At 41.4% G+C, this 19,999-nt stretch overlaps 1 protein-coding gene across 8 annotated transcripts in view; it reads right to left on the bottom strand.

Annotated features, from left to right (window-relative positions):
* Positions 1–19,999, bottom strand: part of LNX2 (ligand of numb-protein X 2) — an 88,110-nt gene that overhangs the window by 12,751 nt on the left and 55,360 nt on the right. For 4 of the 8 annotated variants that reach the window (XR_010597826.1, XM_008167398.4, XM_042842847.2 and 1 more), the window contains 6 exons: positions 18,106–18,353; positions 17,570–17,710; positions 16,871–17,070; positions 8,698–9,066; positions 3,993–4,133; positions 423–600 (listed from right to left, as the gene is read on the bottom strand). Coding sequence is in view for 6 of the 8 variants with exons in the window: in XM_008167398.4 (XP_008165620.2) it covers positions 423–600; positions 3,993–4,133; positions 8,698–9,066; positions 16,871–17,070; positions 17,570–17,710; positions 18,106–18,353 (1,277 nt within the window). In the remaining 2 variants the exon portion in view is untranslated. The remainder of the gene's footprint in view (positions 1–422; positions 601–3,992; positions 4,134–8,697; positions 9,067–16,870; positions 17,071–17,569; positions 17,711–18,105; positions 18,354–19,999) is intronic. The other 4 variants (XR_010597827.1, XM_065581387.1, XM_024105318.3 and 1 more) reach the window with 1 other exon arrangement.

Here is a 19,999-nt window from a genome sequence, read left to right as displayed (position 1 = left end):
AAAGGACGGTCACTTGCTGAAAATGCCCTGCTATTAGCACAGTTAAACAAGGTGCCTGTGATCAGAACAGATCAGTTTAGCTGGAGTACTGAAGATATTACACAAGGAGAGAAGTGGTTTCTCAGACAGCTACAGGGCCCAACCAATGTGACCAAAACCAAAAATAGGATGTGTGTACTGAAGTGAAAAACACTAGACAAGATTCTTAACTCATAGGGGGATTACAGTCAACTTTACACAACCATTTCCCAAGCCAGGGGAAAGTGTGGGATTGTACACTGAATTTCCATAAGTGGAATATTTGAGAGAAGCATTTATCATTGCTACCCTACATCTGTTGAGAAACTTTGATACCTTACAAAACAAATGCATGAACAGAATAATTGAAAGATGCACATGCTGCCATTTGAGTCAAATCCTACCTCGTTTGATCCTGCCATCTCTTGCAAGACAGCCATGAGGTTGCACGCTAGTAACAAAAATTGGCAGTTCACCACTTTTGCTGCCTCTACCTCCTGCCACTGTCATTCCAAGGGATTCGTGTGGTTCTTTTTTCACAGTAATGTGCTTTTCTTGGCATGCAATACACTGGGAAAGAATCTGCAAGAATACAACAAAAGATACTTTATTTAAAAAAACTCAAAATTGATGCTTAGTAGGCTCCTAATCTATATTTAGGTAGCTAATGAGAGCAGCCTGATTTTCAAAGGTACAGAGAGCCTGCAGCCAGAGCCGTCCCTAGGGTATGGCAAATCGGGGCAGCCACCCTGGGTCCTGCACTTTTGGGGGCCCCGCAGCTGCCACCCCGAATAGCCGAACCCTAGGGACGGCTCTGTGTGCGTGTCGTGCGGGGGCATTAGGCTGGCGTAGGGGGTGGGGTTAGGGTGCGGGGGGCGGGGTTAGGGTGCGGGGAGCCAGGCTGGCCGGGGTTAGCAGGGGGCCTGGTGCTGGCAGCAGGGGTCAAGCCTGCACTCACCAGCGGGGGTTGTCCCGGGCCCCGAACCCTCCTTGAGACGGCCCTGCCTGCAGCCCCTATTGACTTCAATGGGAGCTGCAGGTGATCAGCACTTTTGAAAAATCAAGCCATTTATTTAGGTACCCAAATATGGATTAGGAGTCTAACTTTAAGCATCCATTTTTTAAATCTCACTTCTAATTTACTTACAATATGCTTAGAGAGGATATCACTGCACTGGACATTGAAGATCTGCAATGCCAAGTTTTGGTGCTGCTGCACAAAATCCATATGTTCATATGGCTAGCATCATGGCACTGAGAAACACAGGACTTTGATGTTTAGGTGGAAGTCACACTTACTAAGTGCATCATTTTTGTAAGTATCATATGGACCAAACTCTACAGACTCAATGTGAAATGAAAAAGCATATGTACTTTAAGGGTCACAAGCCGACACACCTTTTAAACAGTTTATTTTTATATATGCAGTTTTTTTTTCTTTTGCAGCTTGTCTCCAGAATCAGGTTTACCTATGTTTGGCTTCACACCATCAGGAGGGTTTAAACCTGAACTAAGGGCTTGTCTACCCAGGGAGTTATTCTGCAATAGCTATCCTGATTAACTCCATGTGTGGACATTCTTTTTCTGGAATAAGATTGCTTTATTCCCAATTAGTTTAATCCACTTTGGAAGTAGATTAGACTAATTTAGCATAAAACACTCTTTCTCCAGAATAAGTGTGTCCCCAAAGGAGTTATTCTATAATAGCTATTCCAATTTAAATTCACCTTAATCCAAATTAACTTGCCTATGTAGACAAGCCCAAATGTATTTTATTTGCTTAAATGCCTTCATCCTCACGTACTTAGTGATATATTCAAAGCATTCCACATTTACCTCCACTGATCATCTCAAATCTACAGAAGATTTAGAGGTAAGCTAAAAATACAGAAATAAGAAATTACACCAGTTAATCTTCCAGTGGCAGTTATATCACCTCCTCCCCACATATGAAAAAAGTGGTACCCTTTTATATTCCCACTACACAATGCCAGAAGTGGTTTAGTATTAGAGTGGCAGACACATATCACTGTACACATATTAAATGCAGCTTATTTTTAATTCCATCAGGCTTTGTGGCCATCTGCTTGCTGGTGCTGTACAATTATGTAAACAAAATTCTTTAAGACAAAAAACTTCAAAACCAACCCCGGATTAAGAGCGGAGTGCAGGTGAACTATATGATGAAACCCCTTTGGCCCTTTTCTGAAATCTCTCAAATTTTTGGAAGAAAATCCTGGCAAAAACCTAAAGTGCTCACAACTTAAGTGACTGAGATTGAATTCGGTTATCAACACCGTTTGTTGAAAAAGGATATCAAGGATAGCAAGGAGGCCTATTAAAGGCCTGATACTCTACGTGATTACATGAGTCATTGAATTTGAAGAGCCAGAAGTCATATTTTTGAAGCTACCAAATTATCTGAAGCATAAGCTCTGAACAGTATTTTATTTTTGTAGTAGGACTTCTGTATAATGCCACACTAGATTCATGGAGTCTCTTCATTCTGTCCTTCACCCTATCATGTAAAATATAAGCCAGCCAGTAACCATGCAGTAGCCACAGCTCTCTTTCCTTTGATTCAGGGAAGGGAAAACATGACTTTTTCCACCACAGGCAATGATAATCTGTTTATATTACTCCTGGGGGAATTCTGCGCCACTGCACAATGCAGAATTTTGCAGAAATTAACGAGTGCGCAGAATTTCCTTTCCCCTACAGAAATGGGCTGCAGTGCTGCTAGCCTCCACTGGACCTGGCAGAGCCCAGCTTGCACATAGGAGACACCTGGGGAGGCGAGAGGGCGGGAGCTAGAGGGTTCCTGGCAGCTGCAGTTCCCAGCATGCCCTGAGGGAAGGAGAGGGCGGTGCGCAGGAAACGCTGTGCAAGCCTGGGACCGAGCATCAGGCTGTTTCTCCCTCTGGATCCCTGAGCTCTGGGGGGTGAAGAGGACAAGTGTTTGCAGGGCCGGCTCTAGGCACCAGCAAAGCAAGCAGGTGCTTGGGGCGGCAAATTTGCAGGGGCGCAAGAATCCAGCATGGGAGCTGAGAACCAACAGGGAGCCCTGGGAGCTGTAGTTCCTTGGTTAGCTCCCTGCCTATAGAGCCAGCCCTGGAGCAGGGAAAGAACTACATTTCCCAGCATTCCCTCGGCTGCAATTAACAGGAAAGGGAGGGGGAAGGAGTGTGGCACTGAAACCTCATGCTGCAGCTTGCTGTAAATGGTAGGGACAGAGCCAGCTCTAGGTTTTTTGCCGCCCCCTCACCCCAGCCCTGGGCTCCCCCCCCACCCGCACCCCCTGCCGCCCCAGCCCTGGGCTCTTCCCCCCGCCCCACCCACATCTCCTGCCACCCCAGCCCTGGGCTCTTCTCCCCCCTGCACCCGCACCCCCTGCCGCCCCAGCTCTGGCCCCCACCCGCACCTCCTGCCGCCCCAGCCCTGGGCTCTCCCCCCACCTGCATCTCCTGCCACCCCAGCTGGGCTCTGGGGGGCGCAAGGGGGCAGAGAAACAGGAACTGGGTTGTCGTAGGGGTTTCTTTCTCTCTCTACTCCCAGGGGAATTTTTGTGTGTCTGTATTGTTACAGACATGCCTGCTGACAGGTATTTTGAAATAAATTACCAAAATAATTGAAACTGGTATGATTATGTAGTGTTATTTTGACAAATAAAATTTGCAGAATTTTTATTTTTTTGCCGCAGAATGGTCCCAGGAATATTATATGGCTGGTGGATATGCTCCAGCTCCTGGGGTCTTGCAGTTCAATGGTTTGCACAGCAGAAGTCCAAAGGATGCTCCTGAATGGCAATCCTTCCTCATGGTGGTAACATGTTGCCCACTGTCCCACACACGATTCCAGAGCTACAGTTTTATCTCATTCACCAGACTTGTATGTGTCGCTGTAACCAGCAAATCTGAATACCATCAAATGCTATTACATTTTCTTTTCAAGTGGAGAAAGAGAGAAACACTAACCTTATGCGAACTGTGTCTGCTGTGGAACAGCTGCTGCGCCTGGTGCTGGCTGCTGTTATGAGTCCCTGCTTCTCGGAGAATAGCGACTGTCTGCGATTTCACTGGTCTGGAGATTGTTAAATTCACCCTTTCCCCGCTAGCCTGAGGGAGAGATGTGCAAAATGAAAATAATAATAAAGTTCTCACTGTATTGTTATTAATTAAGAGATGAGGGATGGTCTTGTGGCTAAGGTACTGAGCTGGCACTTGAGAGATCTGGGTTCAATTCCTGGCACTGCTTCAGACTTCCTGTGTGATGCTGGGCAAGTGATTTATTTTTTCCTGCCTCAGTTCCCCATCTATAAAATGGAGATATTAATACTTTCTTTCTCTCCCTTTCTCTTGTCTGTTCAGACTGTAAACTCTGTGACAGGGTCTGTCTCTGAGTACATACAACGAAGCCCCCAGTTTCAGTTCAGTTTCAGGCACTTTGGTAATACAAGGAAATAATAACAAGAAAATGGACTGAGTACACTGACAGATGATGATTTTATAGTTTTCAAAACTACTCAATGTTTCAAATCTTAATAGATATTTAAAAACAAATTATTTACCTAGAATAACTAACTTTGTAAGCAGATTCAGAAAATTTGTTGAAGAAGTTGGAGAGAATATATAATCAGACCACCAAACTGTGTAGTTTTGGAGACTATACAAAAGCTCAATGGTTACCCTAATATTCCAAAATCCCAACACCAAGATCTCCAAATAGAAATCTGACCTCTTCAAAATCTCAATATATTGAAAAACGGACAAAAAAAACCAACACAAGATTATTAGAATTTCCCGCTAATTACAAGAGATATTTAAGATGAAATTTAAATTATACAAGCAAATAACCCCCACCAGTATCACAAGTCTCCAACTGTTGTTGGAGTATGTAGTTACAGTATTCTACATAGTCCTAGTGTTTAGGTAAGGTGGTTTACTGGATGAGTACATGGCTTAGAATCAGACCCCCGCCTCCACCTCCAGCTTTGCCATTGATTGGTTATGTGACCCTTGGGCAAGTTACTTCCTTTTTAATCCCCATTTTACAGATAGGGAAACTGAGGCACAATGCGACCTACTTTCATAAAGCTTTTTGACATCTAGCGATAGAGAGAGTGATAAGTACACAGTATCATGATCTTCCTTGATTTCTTCTATTAGACTCCAGACTACACTGAGATCACCTTATACATATGAATAGTCTTATAACTTTCAGTAAGCTATGGCACACACTGGAGGAGGCCAACACACTTTTCACTTCTGGCCACATCGGTTCAATTTCTAGGTTTCATCTGAGGGGGTGGGTGTTTGCAGTGCATTTTGCACTATTGTGACTGAAAACACCCACTGTATTCACACCTACACACCATTGTAATAACAATCGTACAAAATATGCCTTGTGAGGTATCATTTGAAAACTAATAACTTGCTGGTCCATAATATCATGGTGAAATACATGTAGCAACATTATATGTGAAGTTATTAATTCCCCCTGTATTATGATGTTAGCATATGTTCAAACTCACACGGGCCTGACTAGGCAAAAGGTGTTAAATGGGTCTATCCTAGGCAAAGGAATGCATGTTTACCTCAATTTACATTTAAGAAGTAAACAGGCTCCTTGAAACAGCATGATGGGGAAATGGCAGGAGACAAGGCAAATCTGCATTTCAGCACGCATGGGGAAGAAAGAGCATGGAGACACCTTCACCACCAGCCTCCACATCACCTTCTTTACTGTTTGAGTAAACTTTGCTTTGAGGGGTGATCCTCAGAAGAATCCACTTCAAAGGGTGACTGGACTATAAAAGTGAGGGGCAAAAACATGCCAAGGCATCTCTCGATCTCTTTCGCTCACTTAAGTCGACTAAGGAGCCAGCCCTTTGACATAAGAGAGAATCCTAACCTGTGAATTTGGTCAGCAATGTTGCTGGAAACCTGTGGTAAGAATTTTACTTTGAACCAAGTCTAGCTTGTTAAGTTTAGCTACTAGAAAGCATTTTATCTTTATTTCCCTTGTAACCATTTCTGATTTTAATGTCTTTTACTTGTACTCACTTACAATCTCTCTCTTTGTAGTTAAATACATTTATTTTATTTTTTTTAATCAAAGCTAATCCAGTGTTGTGTTTAAACTGAGCTGTTTAGGTAACTCCAGTTCAAGTAGCAAACTGTTGCATATTGACCCTTTACAGAGGCCTCTAATATCTGAACTGCCCAAGAGAGGGCTGGACAGTGCAGAACACATCTTTTGGGGGAAAATCTGGGATTGGGAATGTGTTGGGGCCACCCTGCAAGGAGTAACCAAGGCTGGTGGAAGCCAGAATGTGACTGGAGTGTTGCTGACAGGCTGCTGGGGTCAGAACTGTAGTTAAACACAGACACTCAGGGTGTTGCCTGCATGCTGTTTGCCTGTTTGTGAGTGGCCCAGTTTGGGAGCTATATCAGTAAAGCACTGTGAGGCACCCAGTGTTAGGGGGCAGGCAGTGACACAACCTCTTACCAGTCTGGATTGCACCCCGGAATGTGACAACTCTATAAAAGATTCCAGGAATGTTGCTCTGTGTTATTCTGAAGTCTAAAATGGCTGTAAAGTCAGTGTGAAGTAATAGAATCAGCTACAAGCATGGTTGGAGCTCCTTTTGTACAGAATATCAGCAGATTGTATCTTCACTGAGTTTTGCATTCTGTTACCATCCAATTTTTAAGTTCTCAGCCATTTTGACTTCACAAATTACACCAGAAAGGCATGTATTTATGCCATGCCAAGAGTCCCAGACCATTGCAATAACAGAGGTAACACAACTAGTCACCATCATTACTCTACAGGTAATTTGCATGCAACAATTTCATTGGCAGTATGAGGGAGACTGCACAGATACTTGGCCCAGCTGCCACACCTGCGCACCCAACTACTACCTGCACAAACCAACACAAATCTCCAAACATAACCCCCAACAAATCAACAAAACCACCCCTCTGCACAACAACACGACCAGCATGCAAATCACCACCACTACCCCTCAATGCAGCACACACCCCTCATTTGCCACCCACACAACTCTCCCAGCCCAACACAACCCACACACAAATCAATGCAACCACCTGTGACACCTGGCACCCCAATATTCACCACTGTCATATAATTAGGATATGTTTTGTGCAAAGTCTGCCTTGTGAGGTATCATTCTAAAAATCTAGTTCTGCTAGACATTAATATCTCATTGGATTGTATGTGCTACCGTCCTATGTGAAGTTATGAAGTTTGGCTATGTATGTGAGGCATGTGAAACATGTTGTGAGGTTGAAAAACACCCAAAAGCAGCCTTTCAGGTACAACAGTAAAAAAGGACAAACAGTTAATGGCTTATTGAGGAAATGCACACAAGCACAAGGATTACCCCAGGAACTGTGTACAATAGAAACCTCTCAGAGATAGCAATGGGAACTGTTTGACCCACATCACAGCAAAAGAGCTCTCCAGCAAGTGGGAAGAAGATATAAAAGGGGGACAATGACATCATGGTGGGACCTCACTCTCCCTACAACAACACACCTGGAAACACCTGAGGGGCAAGGACTGAACTGTGGGAAGTGATGGTCCCAGGCTAGAGGGATTTTTAGCCTGTGTATGAAAACCTGGGAAATCCAAGGCACCTTGTGCCTTAAGAATCTGCCAGCCTCTTTATCATTCAGGGTGAGAATTTGCTAATTCATATTCTACCTATCTAGTGTGTTAAGATCAGTTTGTGGTTTTGTTTATTTACTAAGGTAATCTGCTTTGATCTGTTTGCTCTCTCTTATAATCACTTAAAATCTATCTTTTGTAGTTAATAAACTTGTTTCTGTTTTGTCTAAAACTGGTGTGTAAAAATTATAACTTGGGGCAGAAAGTTGTTCCATCTCTCTCTCCACATTGAGGGAGGGGAGACTTTTATGAGCTTACGCTGTACAGTTCCCTGTGCAGTGCAAGATGGTATAATTTTGGATTTACACTCCAGAGGGGGTGCGTGCCTTAGCAACTGGGAGGTGCCTTAGCTGAGCCTTCCCATGCAGAGCTGATCTCAGCATCTATGTGAAGCTGCAGCTGAGTGTGTCCCTACCTCTGTGTATGCTGGTGAAAGAGCAAGCTTGGAGAGCTTGGCAACTTATCACAGCACCACAGTGCAAGAGGGAGCCCAGGCTGGTGGATCAGGCGGGCTCAGTGGTACCCCAGTTCTAGGTGCCACTCTGGGGGGAATCCGTCACATCACCCCCCATACAATAACCCCAAATATCACCCTGAAGCCTAGAAAGTCTGTTGAGTCAGTGGGAAGGAAATGAAATTAGCTAAAATCATGGCTGGGAAATCTTTTTGATTGGAATATCACTAGGTTCAATCATCTCTGGGATTCACAGTCTGTTTCCATCCAATTTTTAAGTTCTCAACTGTTTTGTTTGTTTGTTTTTAAACACACACATCTTTATAAAATTACCTGAGCGACAGCACAGGCTTTCAGCTACTAGTAATGAGTAACATCTGCCAAAACCACTATACAGTTTAGGCACAATACACAAGTTGTTCTGTACTGTACTATGCCATTTTGGGGTGAAATTTGGCGATAGGTACAATAAGTGTCCTGACATAATAAATTTTAAAGTTTCAGACTGAATAAAGTACCCCATTAGAGTTTACCTGGATAATCTGAGCAGCAAGTTCCGGTGTCCCATGTTTCAGGTCATGTCCATTGATTGCGAGTACCCGGTCATTGCTGCAAAGTCTGCCATCTTGAGCAGCCAATCCCCCTTCCAAAAGGTCAAGGATAAAAACTCCTGGCTCATCTGTTCTGCGCACTAATTTAATGCCAAGCTGTTCACTGGAGTCTCGTTTATGCAGCGTCACCTGAAAGCCATCTTCTCGCAGCGAAGTGCTGTCAGCATGGTTGTGTGTCCGGCTTCCAAATCGTCTCTCTCGGAGCACCGTGAGATGCAGCACCATGCAGGGCTGGGAAAGAACAGCTCGAGCACGGTTATGGGACACGTTGCTTATGTCAAAGTTATTGACCTGGAAAACAAGAAGTAAAACAATATTCATATCTGTTTACTTGTTTCTAGATGTATCAATAAAATCCTTGCCAAGTTCAGAGACCCTGTTACAAACCTCTAATAGTCTATACCTGGAATTATCTACTTATCCCACTGTGCTCCTTCCCTCTCTCCATTCAATTCTCTCCTAAATAGACACTTTATCAGCTGAGCCTACAAAGCTAATCCACATCAACATTACGCCATCACTACTGCAATTAACACTAACTTTCACCACATTCTAAATTACTGCCAACCTCTCCGTCTCCCAGTGCATTTGCGTCTGGTCATCCTGGGTCTTTCACCCTGTATGCTCAGGGAAGAAGCTGTTTGTTCTATTTAAAGTGACAGCCAAACACATTGTACCAGTTGGGATAAGTGCTCAGATATTCAACCAGTCAGATTACCAGATTGGCTGAACACTGCTAAACCTATAAAATTTGACCTATAGTACAATATGTTGTAGAATACTGTTTTTGACTACTGGACAATTCTAATTCATATTTAGAGTGTGAAGAAATTTTTTTTTTCATATATTTCAGCATACTTTATATTACTATACTTTAGGGCAACATATAAGTGTATCTGAATTATAGGATGTCCATTTCACAGTTTATCAGCTTCATTTTGCAGTCCTAGAGCTCAGGAACAGAAATGTAAACGAGACACCATATAAGTACACAAGGAAGCAGAGACAGATGCTGTCTTGGATGCCAGTTCAAGACCATCTATATTAAGTCATGCACCTCGTGTACCATAAAAAACAGAGAGAAATTAGCACTGCTGGGCTGAAATACCAACGTCTGAGCTACAATCAAATAATTCAAAAGTGCGCAAGATGCAGAATATTAAATTAAGTCTATCATTCCTATTATCATACCTTTTTTTTTAAGCAACTCCACCTCAAATCTGATCTGATTTTATTGACTTCTATCTGAAAACTATTAGAGCTAGACTCAGTGCTGGAAGTGGTCTGAAGGCTTGGAATTTCAGCTAATGCTTTGAAAACATTAATCTTTAACTCTTAGGAATTCTAGAATATTGGCTGCTAAAATAGTAGGAATGGGAGGAGAAGAGAGATGGTAAGTCTGAATAAATTGACTTTAATAACTTTGGTAATACACAACACAAATTTTCTTCCTCTCCTAGGAAAATGAGAGCACCTTGGAGTGTCATGCTACTGCTGCGATCTTGAGCAATTCCCTGTTTCCACATTCAGAATGACCACAGCACAATTAAGTGGAGGAAAATATTAGACTTAGGGGAAAAAAGCATAAAGTCAACATTTTTTCAATATAATTGGACCATTGTAGCTCTTCTTCAACATGGAAACAAACTGTTTACGCTAACAACAACATGAGACTCAAGTATCAGAGGGGTAGCCGTGTTAGTCTGAATCTGTAAAAAGCAACAGAGGCTCCTGTGGCACCTTTAAGACTAACAGAAGTATTGCATCTGAAGAAGTGAGGTTCTTACCCACAAAAGCTTATGCTCCCAATACAGACCCTCTGTTGCTTTTAACATGAGACTCAGACTCTCAGATGTCTCTGGAAGAGGGAAACATTGAGGAGGTACAAATATTCACTAACATGTGAATTAAAGAGCTCTGAAGCTAATGCCAAGATTTCCAGAAATGAGTGCTTAACTTTACACATTCAAGTTTTGAAACCCTTGGCCTTAAGTTTTACATGTCTGACACTGAAGAGCAACAAAATTTTTGGAACTATAAAGGTTAAATCAGATGACACCTTCACTTTAAAATTCTGTAACTCAACACCCACCAGCGCTACAGAAACTTTGGTGGGCTGGTATAAATACTTTCGGGCCTGTAAACTGTAAGCTTGAGCTGGGGAGGAAATGTTTTTCCAGCCCTGTAAAAATTTGAGATTTCAGAAATGCTTCCCATTGTACATTGGGATAGGACTTCTTGAAGCTTTTCACAAAAACAAAACAAAACAAAAAACAGGAACACAGACTATCCTAGCAGGAAGGGCACTTACCTAGGACGTGGGTGACCCAGGTTCAAGTTCCTACATTAAGCCAGGCAGAGCAAGGACTTGAAGCTGGCTTCCTCATATCCCAGGTGAGTACCCTACCCACTGGGCTACTAGCTATTCTTTGGGTGAATCTGTGTCTCTGGGTTTTGACCTGGAATTTTGCCCTGGACCTAAGAAACCTCTCCTGAATGAAGTTTTATCCAAACCAATATACTTCTGTGAAAAGGTTTCTTTCTGATTATGATTAATCCCAAGGTAAAAAGTGCAATACATTTTTAAAAAATCAACAGTTAAAATGCAGAAGTGTTAGGGTGAAACCCTGGTCCCATTTAAGTTAATAGCAAACTCCTGTTGATATAAATGGGCTTAAGTTTTGCCCTTACAGCCTGTATTGTTAATTTAAAAACCAAACCAAACCCTACAGTACATAAACTGCCAGACCTGTTGACGCACTACTCTGATATGCACTAATACAATAACTGAGATATCTGAGCCATTAATGATTCTCTTCAAAAAGTCATGGAAGACGGGGGAGATTCCAGAGGACTGGAAAAGGGTAAATATAGTGCCAATCCATAAAAAGGAAAATAAGGACAACCTGGGGAGTTACAGACCAGTCAGCTTAACTTCAGTACCCGGAAAGATAATGGAGCAAATAATTCAAGCAATCAATTTGCAAACACCTAGAAGATAATAAGCTGATAAATAACAGTCAGTATTGATTTGTCAAGAACAAACAATAGCAACAACCACCTAATAGCTTTCTTTGACAGGGTAACAAGCCTTGTGGATATGGGGGAAGCAGTAGGTGTAGTATATCTTGACACTGTCTCATATGACCTTCTCATAAACTAGGGAAATACAACCTAGATGGAACTACTATAATGTGGGTGCATAACTGGTTGGAAAAACATTCCCAGAGAGTAGTTATCAGTGGTTCACAGTCAAGCTGGAAGGGCATATTGAGTGGGGTCCCACAGAAATTGGTTCTGGGTCCAGTTCTGTTCAATATCTTCATCAATGATGTAGATAATGGCATGGAGAGTACACTTATAAAGTTTGCGGGTGATACCAAGCTGGGAGGGGTTGCAAGTGCTTTGGAGGATAGGATTAAAATTCAAAATGACCTGGACAAACTGGATAAATGGTCTGAAGTAAACAAGATGAAATTCAGTAAGGACAAAGGCAAAGTCGTCTACTTAGACAGGGACAATCAGTTGCACACTGAAGTATTGTGTCCAGTACTGGACATCACATTTCAGGAAAGATGTGGACAAGCTGGAGAAAGCCCAGAGAAGAGCACACACACACACACACACAAAAAGATTAAAGTTCTATAAAATATGACCTGTGAGGGAAGATTGAAAAAACTGGGTTTGTTTAGTCTGGAGAAGAGAAGACTCAAAGGGAACATGGTAACAGTTTTCAAATACATAACAGGTTCTTACAAGGAAGAGGGAAATAACTCGTTCTTGTTAACCTCTGAGGATAGGACAAGAAGCAATGGGGTTAAATTGCAGCAAGGGTGATTTAGGTTGGACATTAGGAAAAACTTTGTAACTGTCAATGTAGTTAAGCACTGGAATAAATTGCCTAGGGAGGTTGTGGAATCTCCATCATTGGAGATTTTTAAGACTAGATGACCTCTTGAGGTCCCTTCCAGTCCTACGAATCTCTGATTCTAGGAATATAAAGTATTTCTTTTTGTGGCAGAAATGTTTCGAGAGGATCAATTCAGTACGAGCTTTTCCTGCAGTCCCTAAAACAATAAATACACCTGATACAGCAATGAGATTTGACAGAGAAAAAACAAAGTAGAAAAAAAATCAAAAACATCTGCCTGTAACAATGAATTTAAACATTAAGTATCTGAGTCAAATCCACAAAAAGTACGGGAAATTCATAGTTAAGGTTGGAACTTCAAGGTACAATGGGATGAGTTAAGGATGATGTTGTAAGGCAGTGGTTCTCAAACTAGGGCCGCCACTTGTTCAGGGAAAGCCCTGGCTGGCTGGGCTGGTTTGTTTACCTGCGGAATCCGCAGGTTCGGCTGATTGCGGCTCCCACTGACTGCGGTTCGCCGCTCCAGGCCAATGAGGGCTGCAGGAAGTGGCGTGGGCCGAGGGACGTGCTGGCCGCCCTTCCTGCAGCCCCCATTGGCCTGGAGCGGTGAACCGCAGCCAGTGGGAGCTGCGATCGGCCAAACCTGCGGATGCGGCAGGTAAACAAACCAGCCCGGCCCGCCAGGGGCTTTCCCTGAACAAGCGGCGGCCCTAGTTTGAGAACCACTGTTGTAAGGGTCTCCAAACATTCGGTGATTTTACCATATCATCGGTACATGTGCTGCAACACTTAAGCACAAAGAAGCAAATGAAGGAAAAAGTTTGAGAAAAAACACCCTTAATAAATGTATCATTTTAGTAAATGAGTGCTGATAAATAATAATATGCCCATTATGGACTATTTTGTATCTTAGTCATTTCAATCTGTAAGTTTCAGGAGTGAAACAGACAAATATAACCTGGTAACAAATCCCTGAAAACGGGAATTTATAATGGAATCTCGGACAGACATTTTATTCCAGGACGTCTTTTGATAAGTATCTAAGATGTTTCAGTTATTAATCTGTATTACAACTGGTAACTAACTTCTTTTGGTTGATAGATGACATTTCTTAACATAAGTGAAATGACCACCAATGTCATATAGGCCTACAAAAGTAGAGTTTATATGGGAAATGTGTTAAAGGAAGCGTATTTTTTCTGGTCTGTTTCAAAAATGTGCCATGAAAGAGAAACCTGAAATGAAATACAAGTTCAATATAAAAACAAACCAACCAACCACGAACAATTGTTTTTCATCCACTGAGTAATACTTTTAAGCCCTAGTTGTCCTTGCTTTAGAAGGCATCAATGGTCTACTTCTTATACACTACTGTGTTAATTCTAAAACATACTAAAGCAAGCTGGGTGTGAAAGCAAAACATCTATTTCTTCCACACAGATCTTCTAAGTGAAACACAGAGTATGTGAAAAAGTGCCAAACACCTTCTTTTCAGCGTTTAGCAGATGACACTACAGGAGCTCGAAGTAAGATGTCCTTGAACAAAGACATATTTCTCTTTACTCTTCTCTGCCAAAATAAAGACCACCCTCAACTGTGCGTTATAACATCATGTGATACGTAACATAATGGTGCATCAAAAGGTCCATAACGCCACTATGCAACACTGTAATCAGCAAGGGATGAGGTGTGGAACACACTGTCAGAAGTCTTAAAAGAGCAACACTCCAATGCAGAAACTACAGAACCCGAACCACCAAAAAAGAAAATCAACCTTCTACTGGTGGCTCTGACTCAGATGATTAAAATGAACGTGCATCAGTCTGCAGTGCTTTGGATTGTTATTTAGCAGAACTGATCATCAGCATGGAACCATATCCTCTGGAATGGTGGTCGAAGCATAAAGGGGCATATGGATGTTTAGTATACATGGTACACAAATACCTTGCAATGCTGGTTATAACAGTGCCCTGCAAACACCTGTTCTCATTTTCAGGTGACACTGTAAATAGGAAGCAGACAACATTATCCCCCATAAATGTAAACAAACTTGTTTGTCTTAGTGATTGGCTGAACAAGAGTGGACTTGTAGGCTCTGAAGTTTTGCATTGTTTTATTTGAGTGCAGTTGTGTAAAAAAATAATAATTCTACACTTTTAAGTTGCACATTCTCAATAAAGAGATTGCACTACAGTACTTGTATGAGGTGAACTGAAAAATACTATTTCTTTTATCTTTTTTACAGTGCAAATATTTGTAATAAAAATAATATAAAGCGAGCACTGCACACTTTGTATTCTGTGTTGTAATTGAAATCAATATCTTTGAAAATGTAGAAAACATCCAAATATTTAAATAAATGGTATTCTATTGTTTAACAGTGTGATTAAAACTGTGATTAATCTAGACTATTTTTTAATCGTGTGATTAATATTTTTAATTGTTTTACTTTCTTAATGTTTACATAAAATTACATACATTAAATAATATTAAGCTAGATGTTTAAAATGTTAGGCATGTATTTCTAAACAATGAATTAATCAGATTTTTTTAAAACCCTGTTGATATGAAATATACTTTACAATTTTATATAATAGTATTAAACCTTGTGCCCTCAGTCAAGTATTAAAGGTTACCTGAAAAAGAAAATACTTCTCCATTTGGGTAGGCAAGAAGTTCTAAAGTTCACCTTACAGTCATATTCAGCTTGTCTAAATTCCTCAGATAACACTCTCTGAAGAGATCTTCAGATGTCCATCATTGAAGCATGAACATATAACTGCATGCAACAGAATACCTAGTTTTGGTCTGCAAAGGCCAAGCCGACTAAATTTCATTTCACCAACACAGGCCAATTCTAAGCAAGGAAGCCCTTAGGTCTTCCACAGAGTCGGGTTTGTGTCTTCTGCACCTCTCCATACTGCTTCTATATGCCCTTCTTACAATGGCAAGGGGATTCTACTGAACTTGCTTACAGAGTTTGCAGAGATTCAGTGTTATGAGGTCTATAGGGTTTTTACACCGCAGTTCCAATTTTTTCCCATCTAGAGTCACTTTCCAGATACTTAGAGCTTTTGGAACCACAACTGCCAGCTGCTCAACAACAAGAATTTCTACAACTTCAACAGGCTCACCATTCTGGCAGCTCATGGCACAGCCCTTGATTACCAAAAGGCTCTCATTGGCTGCTGGGGTTAGTGACTGGATATAGCATCCAATCAACACCTGCAATTGCTTGGTTTTGCACATAGCTTGGGTTACTTTTTGCCAACTCTGTCATAATACTCTGAGATAGTAAAAGGGCTGGTTTCTCTAATGTCAGGAAAGAAAGGTTTTATTTTCTGAAGTCCATGCTAATTTTATTTAAAGGATACTAAAATTTCCCAACCATGTCTACTTGCTGGAGTGAGTGAGTGTGTAAAAAAGGTGGAATTGTCCAGAGTTGGCAATGAGGGAGCATTTACTATGGTATGTCGGATCCAAAGGACAGAAATATTTAAAGTAGCTGAAAATAAAATTAAAAGAACTCATTAAAAATAAAACAGAACCAGAGCTTTTAATACTTTCTTCTGCTGTTTCCTCATTCTTCTAGATTTATTATACAAGTTATTTTATCTGTTAATTTTAAATAGGAAAAATAACCCTAATATTCATAACAGAACATTTCAAATCACATCAGTGAAGGACTTCACCACAACATTTTTTGTTTTTAAACATAATTGTTGATTTCAAGTAATAAGGAATGGCAGGGAAGCTGTAACTGGAAGGGAACATGACCGACGAGTTAGCATAATAAACAAGGCAAAAAAATCAATCCCGTAACTCACAAATGCAATTGCAAAAGGCAAATTAAATTAACTTCCTAACCAAAAATAACCTTTGCTTTCTTCGGAGGGGGTGGCTATACCTCAAAAGGAGAGGAGGAGAGCCTCAGACCATTAAAAATAGAAAATAATACACTCAGCTTTTCTTATCCATTTTAAAAGCTATTGAACAGAAATAATTATAGGAAGCCGAGCCCCATGAACTATGTAAATCATTGGTATCAGTACTGGAATAACAGACTCTGCTCAGTCTGAATAATAATTTGTTTTTAAACTAATATTGCAAAGCTAACATTTACACAACACAGATTGGCAGGAGAACTACCACCATCTCATAACATACTGTACAGCAATGATTGAATGCATGCAAGTAGATAGACAATTTAATTAGATTCCATACGTGAAGTATTTGGTCTCCAGCAAGGAGTCTTCCATCTCTGGCAATGATCCCATCCCGATAAACCTCTTGAATAACAATGTTGATCAAAGGAGTTTCATTGCCACCCACTATGCTAATTCCTAACTCAATATAAGGATTGGACCGGTGAATTTCAATTGTAGTGATTTCTCCTTCGGGCAAGGTAGGTGGCTGGTGGGTTGCTGACAAGTTTAAAGAAACAAATAAAGAAAGGTTAATATATTTTATACCCCAGTACATTTTCAACACTGCAAATTATTGGAGGACAATATAAGCACACCAGACGACAATGGTATAATACAAATAAAACAAATTGGATTGGCTCCACAGTTTGCTGAAACACCTTGGTTTATCTAAAAAGATAAAGACCTAGAATAAGTGATCAGTATCCATGCACTAAGAGAAAAGTTAGGTATTACTTTAAAAAGAGGATATTCAGAACCCTTTGGGACCTAACCTTTAAAAATAAATATCTTCCTTTTCATATATTTTTTTTTTAGCAATTAGCCCTTCCTTAACCAGTTCCACAGGACAGCAACAGCTGTCACTGATTTACAAGGTCAAGGCAAGAAGGATGCACACCTCCAAACACAAACACAGACAGCTACAATGGAAGAGGAGGATGCTAATGAATTGGTGAGTACACAGGCTACAAACAGGAAAAGGAAGGGGAAAGACCACCTTCCTCTGTGGTAAGGCTCAGTGTTTCCTCTCTAATATCGCAGATGCTAGAGGTGTTACTGTTAGTTCGATGCAGATGGATGCAGGAGTTACTCAGTTGCCTTTTCGTTCGAACAGGACAGTATTCCATAGGTGGGAAGCCTGTTGATCCAGGGGAAAAAAATCTCATCTTAGAAACCAGATTCAGCAATTCCATAGAAAACATTGCCTCAATGTAGCTATCAGACCAGAACAGAGACATTAACATGCTCTACAGTACCAGATAGCCTTGTGTTATAGCAGTATGATACTACTGCAGTAAAAACAGATAGATCTTTCCCATCTAATTGTGTTTTCATCCAAGTGCTACATTTTCAAGTAGAGAACTCTTTGGGGAGTTTAACTTTCCACTAAGGATCACTATAGGACAAGCACAGCAGCTGGAGATGTAGGGTTTGTTATTTGTTTGCAGGAGATAAACTTACAATTATGTCACTAAGTTTCTAGGTTTGATTTAGACAGATCATACAGAGAATTAAAAGACAAACATGACATACTGTCTGCTATTGTGCTCTCTTCAAAGGCAGGGTTGTCAAGGCCAGGCTCATCTGTCCATGAAGGAAGAGTGGTTGGTGTAAAGTTCTGATCCACTGGCACTGGCCCCGTCCCAGCATGGTCTGTATCTGGAGATAAAGTGCCTGGGTGATCTATCAGATTAGGCCCATTTTCATTCTCAGCTTCTGTCTGCAGCTTGCTAGACTTCCTTTTCTCCAGTACAACCCTTCGATGGGAAGCTCCAGGACACCTAGAGATAGACCGTCATGTTACTTTCAAATATATATGAAAAGTGGCCATATTACATAGCACAAAAAGCTTGAACATTCCAGTCTCAAATTTCCTGCAACCCACTTCCAAGGCTCTCCAAGTCCCCAGCACCCACTCCTTCCATGTTCCCCAGTCACCAGCACGCCTTCCAGTCTATGTCGTACCAGTCTCTTGCTCCCCTTTCAGGCATCCTTTCATTTGCTGTCCATAGAATGTCCCCTTCCTCATTTCCAAGAATAGGTATCACAGTTCCATGCTACCCATTTCCTTACTCTGAGTCCAAGCCCTGCCCCCTTGTATGCCCCCTATCCAACTTCCCTCCACACTTCCCCTCCCATCACACCAATCCATGCCTGGAATAGGTAGTATATCAATTTGTATTGCTTAACAATTTAAAGCCTGCTTCTGAGTCAGCTCTATATGAGCATGGCCAAGGCTGTAGCCAAAAAACAACGAATAAAGTGGGGGTGGGAAGGGAAGAAAAAAAATCCTACATCCTGCTGTCACTTGTGCGTGCATACGTTTTCTGAACAGAGCATTTCTCTACCCCAGGCTAGTATACAGGGAGCCAGAACCAGGGCTTTCTTCAGCATGGTTAAAAAGACAGCAAGCAACAGATAATTTCAGTCCTTAATTTACAAAGTTTCCTTTTAATTAGTAAACAGCCTTTTATCTTCCCAGCTCCTCTTGCTTCCTGACCTATGGTTGGGTTGGAAGCGCACATTTTTCCTTCCCCCCAACCCCCACTTGGTCCTTCCCTCAGCATTCCACAACCTCCTCTTTATAACTGCTTTAATGAGCCCCTAGTTAAGCTGGTCCCAATCTACTTTAGTGTTTTTTTGTTTGTGAGTTTCCTATGTGTTGTTTATATGCTTTTCATGTACATTGGTCATCAGGTCTGGACCTGGGTCTTATGTCTCATCCGTAAGATGGAGTGTTGCCAACTCTCATGATTTGATTGTGAGACTCATGTGTTGTGCTAGCAGAATTGGGTGGATTTGTGCAGGTGGCAGCCAAATAATCCCCCATCTGTGCAGTCTCCCTCATACAACCAATGCAAATGTGGCAAGCAAATTAGCTATAGAGTAGAAAGCGGTGATTGGTTGAGTTACCTGATCTCCCAATGGTCTAGGACTCTAGGCATGGCATAGATACATGTCATGATGATACTGCAGCTGCACACTTCATAGTGTAATTAGTAAAGTCAAATTGCTGAAAACGTAAACATTGGCAGGCAATAGACCATGAACCCCAGTGATGATTCTACCTGGTGATACTCTGAACAAAAGAGTTCTTAACCGTACTTGTAGCTACTTCCATCATTTCACACTAGCACAGACACTTTAGGCTTCAGAGTGACATTCCTGGAATCTTATTATCTAGCTAAAGGGATTTATCATGCACAGTATGTGTCCATTATTCAAATATTGAAGCCACGCACAAGTTATGCAGGCCATTCCAGACAAGTGGCCAATACAAATTCCAGACCATACCACACACCTTGACCTATTTTGTTTATTCCAAATATTTTGGAGAAAAGCTATTTTTGGACCCCAATCTTGAAATCTGTTGTATATGGGTAGCCCGCAGTGCTCAGGCAGAGCCCTGCTGAAGTCAGTGGGTCTC

This window comes from Chrysemys picta, chromosome 1 (assembly GCF_011386835.1).
Source record: "Chrysemys picta bellii isolate R12L10 chromosome 1, ASM1138683v2, whole genome shotgun sequence".
Classification (NCBI taxonomy): Eukaryota; Metazoa; Chordata; order Testudines; family Emydidae; genus Chrysemys; species Chrysemys picta.
The sequence above is the reverse complement of the archived record's forward strand: the minus strand, read 5'-3'. Positions and strand labels throughout refer to the sequence as shown.